Source organism: Seriola dumerili, unplaced genomic scaffold, assembly GCF_002260705.1.
Source record: "Seriola dumerili isolate Sdu_G_001 unplaced genomic scaffold, Sdu_1.0 BDQW01000149.1, whole genome shotgun sequence".
Taxonomy (NCBI): domain Eukaryota; kingdom Metazoa; phylum Chordata; class Actinopteri; order Carangiformes; family Carangidae; genus Seriola; species Seriola dumerili.
In genome coordinates, this window is record NW_019174404.1 from 10,488,101 (window position 1) to 10,498,378 (window position 10,278).

At 43.4% G+C, this 10,278-nt stretch overlaps 1 protein-coding gene across 1 annotated transcript; it reads left to right on the top strand.

Moving 5' to 3' along the window:
* The first annotated feature begins 375 nt into the window (after positions 1-375).
* sox11 (SRY-box 11) lies at positions 376-3,459 on the top strand. The gene has a single exon (XM_022751232.1). It carries the CDS (start codon positions 514-516, stop codon positions 1,624-1,626), a length of 1,113 nt encoding a protein of 370 aa, XP_022606953.1. The 5' UTR covers positions 376-513; the 3' UTR covers positions 1,627-3,459.
* Positions 3,460-10,278: the final 6,819 nt, after the last annotated feature.

Here is a 10,278-nt window from a genome sequence, read left to right on the forward strand (position 1 = left end):
GATGTCTGCCTGGAGAGTAAGCTCTTCTCTTACGTGTTTTCTGTCTCAACTCTAAAAATAAGGAAATAGACTTTAGTCTTATGTGCGCTCTGGTGTATGATGTTCATCTCAGGAGCGCATAGTGCTAACTGTGTGTTTAATATGCCTGTCTCGCCCGGCGTGTTGCCCCAGACACTGTGTACCACAAATCCCCACCTCCACTCCAATGAGAGCACGGGAGGGAGGAATAAAAAGGGTTAAGGGGAGTCTTGGATGGAGTCTGCAGGGCGGAGTGGAAGGGACGTGATTGGATGGCTGTGCGTGACGCAGGGGACATGAAAAAGCCGATAACTAGTTAAGAAGGCAGTTTGTAACTCTGGAAAAAGAGTGCAGAGCTTGAGACACACATTACGCTAAAGGACGTGGACGAAACCGGCGCAAACACAAGAGAGCTGAGCGTTTTTGCTTTGGCAGTGTGGGGCTGTTCGACACTGCAACGTCCGGACTCAAAAGTGACTTGGAAAACAGAGGACAATGGTGCAGCACACAGACAACAGCGAGACGGACGGGAGCATGTCCAGGGAGGCTACCGATTCGGAGGAGAGTGAATTTATGGCATGCAGCCCCGTGGCGATAAACCCGGACTGGTGCAAGACAGCCACCGGTCACATCAAGAGACCCATGAATGCATTTATGGTCTGGTCCAAAATCGAGAGGAGAAAGATCATGGAGCAGTCGCCGGACATGCACAACGCGGAGATTTCCAAGCGCCTGGGGAAGAGGTGGAAGATGCTCAAGGACAGCGAAAAGATCCCGTTTATCAGAGAAGCCGAGAGGCTGCGGCTAAAACACATGGCTGACTACCCCGACTACAAGTACAGACCCAAGAAAAAACCAAAGCTCGACAGTTCGAAATCATCAGCACCGTCTCCGGAGAAGTGCGGTAAAATTACAAAGACTCCCAGCAAGAAGTGTTCAAAGATAAAGACTAAGAGCGGCTCCAAGTCCTCTCACGGCTACGGGGAGGACTGTGTGTTTCCCAGCTTAAAAGTTACAAAGACTGTGAAAAGTGAGCTCACCGACGAGGACGATGACGACGACTACGAGGAGGACTACCGGATGGGGATTAAACCGAGGGACGAGGAGCGCCTGAGGCCGTACAATGTAGCCAAAGTTCCCGCGAGCCCAACTTTGAGCTCCTCGGCCGAGTCCGAGGGGACGAGCATGTACGAAGAAGTGCGGAACAACAACAACAGACTGTTTTACAATATCAAAAACATTACCAAGCAGAGCACATTGCACGCTGCTTCCGTCTCACCAGCATCCTCCAGGTCGGTCTCCACATCCTCCTCCTCCTCCTCCTCCTCCAGCAGCAGCAGCAGCAGCTCCTCTTCCGGCGAGGACGCGGACGATTTGCTGTTTGACTTTAGTTTAAATTTCGCCCCCAGCGCCTCAGGCTCGGAGCTGGGCAACCCCAATTCAGGAAACCTCTCCCTGTCTCTTGTGGATAAGGACCTGGACTCTTTCAGCGAGGGCAGCCTGGGCTCTCACTTTGAATTCCCAGACTATTGCACGCCAGAACTCAGTGAGATGATTGCCGGGGACTGGCTGGAGGCGAACTTTTCCGACCTGGTCTTCACATACTGAATTGAGAAAAAAAGTTGCTCTAGTAATAACAGAGAAGGGAGAAATGAAATTATATATGTGTCCTGGTCAAGTTGTCCCTAGCCCTGCCTCCTGTGGGTTTTCTGAAGGGTCCTGGAGAGAGGTGGAGGACCAGGAGGCGAGGTGAGGTTTGAGGAATGAGATGCTTATGAAGCTGGTAGCAAAAAAAAAAAAGCAAAGTCTGCAGACGTTTTTTTCTGGCAGCATGACAGGGTTTTATGGATTTTTTCCCCCGTAGGTCTGCATTTACTGTTCAGCTTAAACGGACCACAAAGGGAAAAACACGTGAACTTCTATGCATCTTATCCTCTTAAAACAAAAAAAAAACTGCAGGGAGCTGAAAACGGACTGTGGACTGACTCAAAGCAAATCTGTGAACTGACAATTGTTCAGGATGTTACTTTACAACGGTTTATGTAATTTCTAAATGCCGCAAATGTTTGTTTGTTTTTTTTTGTAACTGATTCCGTTTACCTCCTGGTTTGGAAAATTAAGCAGCCTAAACCTCTGCAGAATACAGGTGTGGAGGAAACATTTTGATACATAACAGACCTCATCTTTTTAAAAGAAAAGTAAGATATTTTCAGGCATATTTTTGTACAGTTAAAAGGGAATGTTCTTACTGTGCTTTCAGTGAGTTTCAGGCACTTCTTCCCTTTATCATTTGTTTTTAGCATGCAAGGGAGTCCTGGTTTTAAGGATTAAGTTAAATTAAAACTTGCATCAAAAATGCCTTGTGATTTTAAACTAGGTTTTGTACAGTTGTAGAGCAGATTTGTTGAGTATTTGTAGACGATACAATGGCATCATGGGGAACACATACCTCAGAGCTGGAACTAGTTTCAAGATTGTATATGTACTGTAATATAGTAAAGTTAGGAGTTTATGTATATCATACTCGTGATATGTGGATGGGTCCCAATCGCAGGTGTGAAACTGGATTTTGGTATTTTTTATGGCACATACTGTTTTTCCCCCCTCTCATTTTTTTGTGCAATATATACTCTTAAGATACAGACCATCAACAATTGTAGCAAGTGATGGAAAAACAGACTTGTGCACTGTCAACATCATTTCATGTTATGATGCTGAAGCCTGTCCAGGCAGAAAAATAAACAAATCAGCTGGAACTGATACAAAACAATTTAATATGGCCTCATGGTGTGGTGCATACTACAGAAACAGATAAATATCACGATTTGAATGTTATTTGACACATAAGATTGGGTAATGAGCATATCTGACACCAAACAGTTTGAATCTCACTGAAAAAAAATTGGGGAAAAAAAAGAGGGAGTTCTGCAAAAGGGCATAGTCTGATAGAGTGGTGGTCTGGCATTAGTTTAACAAGCAAGCAAAAAAGAACATTCCATAGTCCTGTTTCATGAAATGAAACTTTATTTTAAAACTGAAGACTGCCTTCTTTTTTTAAAACATTAACCATAAACCTGTATTTTTTATTTCTTGCACTTAAAAAAAAGCAGATATTGTTTATTTTTATGTGGGTCTTACATATGAAGTCTGTTTGATAAAAGGTTTTGGAATATGACCTAATTATATGCCAAGACGTTTTGTTGGAAGTTCTAGGCAGTAGTTACTTCACATTCCAAGTGTGAATCTGTCTTTGACTCATCTTTTAATAAATAAGTACCTACCACCATCGACTGTCCTTTCAGTTTGTGAATATATGTACACAAATGTGTTATTTGTTGCGTTTGAAAAGGATGTGATGACAGAATGATGCCTATTTTGTATGTAGGCGGATACTCTGAAATGGATGGGCTCAAACTAACATGTGAATTCACATTTAATAAAAAGGAAAAAAGGAAAACTTGTAAACTGCAGTGTTGAGGTGCTTTACTGTTTCAAATGTGCCGTTTTTGCTGAAACTTTTCTCTTTCCCCCAACACACCCCTCTTTAAAATGGACACTGCAGCTTTAAGAAATTGAATTGCCCGCTTGCGTGTGCCGAGCGATGTGATTGGTGGGCTTGGTGGTCCCCTTGGAGACGGAGCTGGAAACAGGAGCCGTTCCTCTCAGTGTGTGGGAGCTCTCAGTCTGTCTGGCTTCCATTCAGAAAAGTAGCACTCTGTCCAGCACAGAACGGCTTCAGAGCTGTGCCAACAGAGGGCTGAAAAAAATGTCAAAATGTGACATATGTTCACTCAGGGATAAACAATGGCACTTATTCCAGGCAGATACTGTTTCATCTCTGGGAAATATGGGGGGAGGGGGACTTGTACAGAAACATAACTCGTGTGAAAGTAAACTCAAAAGGGCCAAAATCCCTTAATCCCTCATAATGTGACTAGTACATGTGTATATGGGGATCAGGGGTAGTAGGTCAGTGTGAATAGTAAAGATGCTTTAATATAATTATTCCAGTGGTTGTCAGTTGCAGTGCTTGAGTACCACGGCTCCTCTTATTCACACTTAACGCCTGATTTTCACCTGGGATTTCAGAGAAATTAAAGTAAATAGCTGGCAGGACAGGAAATCATCAGGGATGTGGATGGCAAGGACCGAATTAATCTAAAGACAAACATAAACAGGAGTGGGTAAAAACCAGAAGATATATGCCTAACGCACACTAATATAATTGTGATACTACTTGATTGTGCATAGCCAGAGCTGATTAAGTGATGGCTCAGACTGATACAGTTGCTACAGTTCTGACTGTAACAACAATAGCGCACGCAGCAGGTCCCAACCATGTATGATGTCATGGTAAATACAATTAGTGAGACAAAGCATATATAATATGTAAAAAACAGGAATTACAGTGATTACATCTTCACGGTGCTTGAAAGCCTCCAGAGGAACAACAGACAGGCCTGGTTACAGAGACCAGTCTTTCACAGATCACATGTAAAGAACCACAGGCTTTGGCCACTGAGAGATTTGTGTTCATTACAGCAATAGAATCTAATGATGAATATTTGCCATGCATGACTGCACAGGTACAAGCCCCCCCATTAAGTCAGTTTGCAAATCTGTAATAAAACATTTATCTAGCTATTACTTTACCTGACCTATTGGTCAAAGTTGCTAATGGGTTCCAGGGCTATTCCCAATAGAATCTCAACATTGATTTTGTGTTCCTCTGAAATATCTGCTCAGGGCTAATGCCACTGGTACATGTTGAAATGAAATTAGTGACCCGTTGAAATTTCCTTCTATTTCCTCCTTAAATAAATAAATGGAAATCTAGAATGCTCAGGAGACGCTGAGTGAGATACTGTCCTCCCAGGAATCCAGCGGTGTGGGGGGTGAGGGGTGGGGTGGGGGTACTATGGCGACAAAAGAAAGTAATTTCCAATCCCTTGAGCATTTAAATCATTCATATAACCCTGGATGTCACAGTCAAATGCTGTACGTGACACCTATACAAAGACCCCTGCCACAGAACTGAGGGCTCGGGGGTTTATCTCCCAATTTGCAAGTTGCTCAAAGTGAACATCTAAAATATGTCAGTGTCGTCTCAGCACTCAAAGATAAAATTCCTCTGTGACCGGTCTCTGTCTCAGCGTACTGATGTTAAATCCAGTAATAATGCCCGTTATGATTCCCTTACATCTTTTTTTTTTTTTTTCCTTCTGCGTAGTGACTCTCACCCAGTGAGCTCAGATGCATTACATCACTGCTTAGCTTATGCCACTGCGCAGTAAGAATCCATGTTGTGTCATCGTTGATCCACATGTGCTCCTATTCTCCCAGTGGGAGACTCTCTAATATTGCTATGGGAATACTGATATATGCTCTCCATGCTGGAGGTTTCATAATAACAATAACAACGCTGTGTGCCTAAATTTAAACCTGTTTACTGTCTGTTAATTGATGAGTGGGCAGGATTTACGGTATCTGCTCCAGATCTGCTGCCTGAGATCAGGGTGGGTGTTGACACGACTTCTGTCCAAGCGAGCCCGTCTCCTGCTCTGTTATACAAGCATGTCATGCTGTTAGACGCTGCCTGTGCTTTACAGACCCTGCAAGCTGTGTGACAGAGTATTGAAATGACACACCAGCAGTTGGTCCCCTGTGCAACAGTGAGCCCTGCGATATGATCCAGACAGGTAAAAAGCTATTTGGACCATAAACATAATTTATTATCTTATGAATCCAGATGAGAAAACTACATGTTTATTTCTGGGATGCCTGTTTACCATGAAATCTTAGATATAATGACCTTATAAGTCCTCATTCCTAATGTTCAGTTCCCTTGCTGATAGTCAGGGAGAATTTGTCTGTAAAATTGCCTGCCTGAGCAACAGTCCAGTCCCTGTGTCCTCTGCTCCAGTCTTGGCCTGGGGCGACTCCTGCTGCTGTTGATGGCTATCCATTTGCTCTGCCCTCCCTGAGTATGGGAGGGAGGCAGAGAGGAAGCATCGGCCCCATCTGCTGCACTGATATTTACTATCCCTTCACATTTGTGAGAAGGGGGGTGGCAAAGGCCCAATTCCCTCATGGTGTTTTAGCACTCTGGCAGATACACACATGTGCACACACACACCACACACACACACACACACACACACACACACACACACAGGAAGGGAGTGAATGCAGAAAAGGAGAGAAATAAGAGGGAAATGGACAGAGTGGAAAAAAGTGTTGTTCATATGAGCCTGAGTTAAACTCAGAATTAACTTGATGTGGCCTGGATACAAAACAGGCAGTGTAACGGATAATAAGTGTGTAGCTGGAAGCAAGTAACCCGCACGGTCTGCTGCTGCCTAATTTTCCATTCACAACTTCATTGCAGCTTTTCATTATTTAGCAAAGGCAATGAGACATTAAGAAGAAGTTTGGAGGGGGAAGCTGCTGCACTGAACGCAGACACAGCAGGTTGTGGTGAGCAGTTTAAGATGTGCAGTGCTGTAGTCTCGTTGACACGGAAACAAACAGTTCAATCACTCCTCCCAGAATCTGTTCTGACACGTGGTAAGATCTCATGGGGGGGGGGGTCACTCTTTTTTGTGAGGAGCTGCTGGAGGTCGCACATCACTCATGTGAATTATCTCTGGAGAGGGCAGGGACTTGGTTTCACACCTGCTTCTCTTTTCAAAGCAAACTCTGAGAATTATATTAATTGAATGGAGTTTTCCTAGATGACATTTTGCAGTTCAATATGTGCTGGGCAAACATTCTGTCTGCGCCACTCAGTGTGCGAGAGAAAATAAATTGAGCTTTTTTTCCGTTTCAAAAAATGCCACAATAATGGGCTGAGTGTAATTAGAGCCAAGTTGTAATGACATCTAGCTCTGTTTAGAGTGCAATCACACAAGTTGGTTGGCCTGATTGCGGTCAGTTTTGGATTTACATAACCTTGTTTGGAATTAATTGTGACTGTGCTAGATGTTTATCTTGGTGGTTTACAGCAGCTGCAGGAGCCCCGTGCACTTTCCAATAAGAAAAAGGTCATAAACCCATTATATTAGTCCAATGGGGTCATAACATATGCAGCGTGTTGGTGGTAAATTGAAATCATATTTAAATCCAGATTATAGTGTTTGAGTGTGTTTTTTTATTAAGTTACATGCATTTGGTTTGGTTTTTATCGCTTTAGATAATTCAGTAGTCCATATGTGTTTATACGTGGTTGTTGACCAGATAATGTTGCTGCCCTCTAATCAAATGGAGTGGATATTAGTGTATTATTAGAGCTCAATGCTCTCTTATTGCATGTGTGTTTCTGCCGAGGAAAGTCTGTTTGGCTTTCTGCCCAGATGCATGGATTTAAAACCACAGCGCAACCCCCCCTCCCCCGTTTTTTGGAGTTGGGGCTTGTGTGTGCGTGTGGCTGTTTGTCTGTGGCCTTATATAATTTCAAGTTTGTTGCTGGGCCGATAAGATGCATAAACTTAAAGGAAACTTAGCTCCGGCGCAGTTGTAATCTTAAGTAGCTGGGATGAGTGCGCAGTTTCCCAGTCGTGGCACATACAGCATGGTGTACTTGTTGTAAAGCTCAGTAAAGGAAAGGTTCCCTACTCTTCTGCTTCTCTTCAATTTAATGATACCAGCAACAGACATTCATGACCCCCTACTTACCCACCCCAGGATTAAGTCAGGCAGTAATCTAGATTCCAAACTGCAGCTCAAGGGGAGCCCATGCAATTTCCCCCTAAAGCTAGAGCAGAGCCAGCAGTTGGTCATTCATATGCATCTGAAATCTAATACTCTGCTGCTGTGCCCCTCAGTGGCCCCACCTTTCCTGACTCACCAGTGAACCTCGCGCTCTCTGACCATTATACACCCCGTGCTTCCTCCCACTCTCTTTCTCTCTTTCTTCTTTTCTTGTCCTCTTCTTCTATCCATCTATTTGCATGTTACCCAGGTTACACTGTCAGGGTACCCCCTCACAGTTAGACTCGACGCAGGGTCTCATTTGATAGTCTTTGCTGCTTCAGTAAATAATTAGCACACTGAATCCTCTGGGGCCCTATACAGGAAACATGGCTTGCTTACCGGGGGGTGGGGGCCTAAGGTTCTAATGATTCCTATCCTGCAAGGTTTTTGATAACAGGCCCCCTGCCTTCTCCTCAACACAGCCAGTGTGAAAAAATAACACATGACCTACACAATTAATTTTGAATGTAAATGTACAGCAAACAGGCCTGATTTATATTCTAAGACTTTTTAAAGGTGCTGTTTGTTAGTTTTGGGATTGCTACGTAGCCAAAGTTAGCGTTAACAGCTATTTACTTACCATTCTTACCAAGAGCTTCAGTCGTTGCGTTTACAAGACAAGAGGTTATAATACGCACCCTGAGCAGCGCTGCTTCTTCAGGGCAGACTGAATGCTACAGTGACTCGGTTTTGGAAACCAGCCTGGAGCTTGCTGGTTAGCATGCTAACTTCAGTAGAAGAAAACAACTGATAGAGGTAGAAGGAAAACAAGAGTCGACATTGGTGTTGCTTTCCACCACTGGAGACAGTTCTTAGTGACTAAAGGAATGAAGTTTGATGCTAAAACTGATACATAAACAGCTGTTAATGCTAACCCTGGCTATGTAGCAATAGTAAAATGAACAAATAGCTCCCTTAAGCATTAGTAGCTATGTAATAAAACGCTCTGTGTGACTTCAAAGTTTGTGCTTGTGAGAGGAAGATTACTGAAAACAGACATTAAGGTATTTTGTAGAATTTAATGAGATTTTGTTCCTTAATCAGCCAAATTAACATGCTGATATACATTTCTAGTCACTGAGACCATGAATAAATCTTGTAGCAAATTACACCAACATATTGTAGAATCTATTATGTGTTCAATACCTCTCTTCCAAATCAATCAAAGTGCAAAATTTTGCAGCTCCATTCTCCTGATCAAAATTGTCCTTCTGCATATGCATACTTTATGCATATTTTACTCAACCAGAAACATCAAACAATCGCCAGATGGATGTTCGACCTCACTGATTAGTAAAGGAGACACTCAGACAAAGTAATGCTCTCTCAGAATTGCATCTATAAAATGACAACTCCTGCCAAAAAGTCCATTAACTGCATGTAGATTTTATTGGCTTTGTCCAACTATAGATGCAGAGACAACTTCAGATGTTATTGTAAGAGATGAAGAGACTAAATGAAAATGTGCCAGGACCTGAGTGGGACTTTAAAAAACATCCCTCCCCCATATGCCCTCCAGGGCATGTTGAACCCAAAAAAAAGGGCAAAACGAATCACACTGTTGAATAATTCATATGTATGCGGATGAACAATTCATATGCATCATGCTGAATCTATATCCATTATGAAAAAATGTTATATTCATGAAAAATACAGCACACAAACAGCTACACCTTAAAGATTGTCAAGGAGCAAGCAAGTAAATCTGTGTTTCTGGGAGTTAAGCACACAACAGGCGGCTCCCATCTCCTCCTAACAGGATTCGTAAGTTGATTTTATTGGCTCCCCAGCGTTCCCATCACGGCACAGACTTTGAGGCCTAGACCAAAGGAACATGTGGCCTGGTCAAGGCGACGGGGAAGACAGTGTAGAAACACATTTTACGCGCTACTGGCACAAAAGCAGCACACGCGGCCTCTGTGGGAGGTTCTGGGTGGTTGTAGATTGTTTGTAGCCGGTGGTGACTGGAGCTATAGTGTCTGAGGAGATGTGACATGTAGCCCCACTCCTCACCACTGATACACACAAACACCGCTGACGCACGCACACACAAGCAGGCGCACCGGCACGAACGCACGCACACACACACACACACACACACACACACACACACACACACACACTACAGTCTCCCCTCTCTCCTTCTCTCCTGGCTGGCCAGAGTTATTCATTTCGTTGAGCACCTCAGCCTCTAGCAGAGAAATGCTGTCACTGGGTCATTACAAATACCCACAGGCGGTTGAGAATGTCCTCACAGATACAGGAGACAAACGTGGGCCTGCATGCTGCTGCCTGAGTGCTGCTGTTTGATGGTGTTCTGAATGACCTACATTTCCCATCTTCAGATATGTCATATTGGACCTGATGAAAACATGGATCACTAATCCAAGGCCCTTCAGAATACAGTTATTTTGCATTAAAAGACTGAAATGCACCAAAATACCAAGACGGAGTGTATTTAGTTCTTTTTGAAAATCATATTAATTATTATTATTATATATTGTGAAA

Excerpts from the sequence above, each read along its gene's own strand:
- sox11 (XM_022751232.1), top strand. The coding sequence starts at position 514 with ATGGTGCAGCACACAGACAACAGCGAGACGGACGGGAGCATGTCCAGG.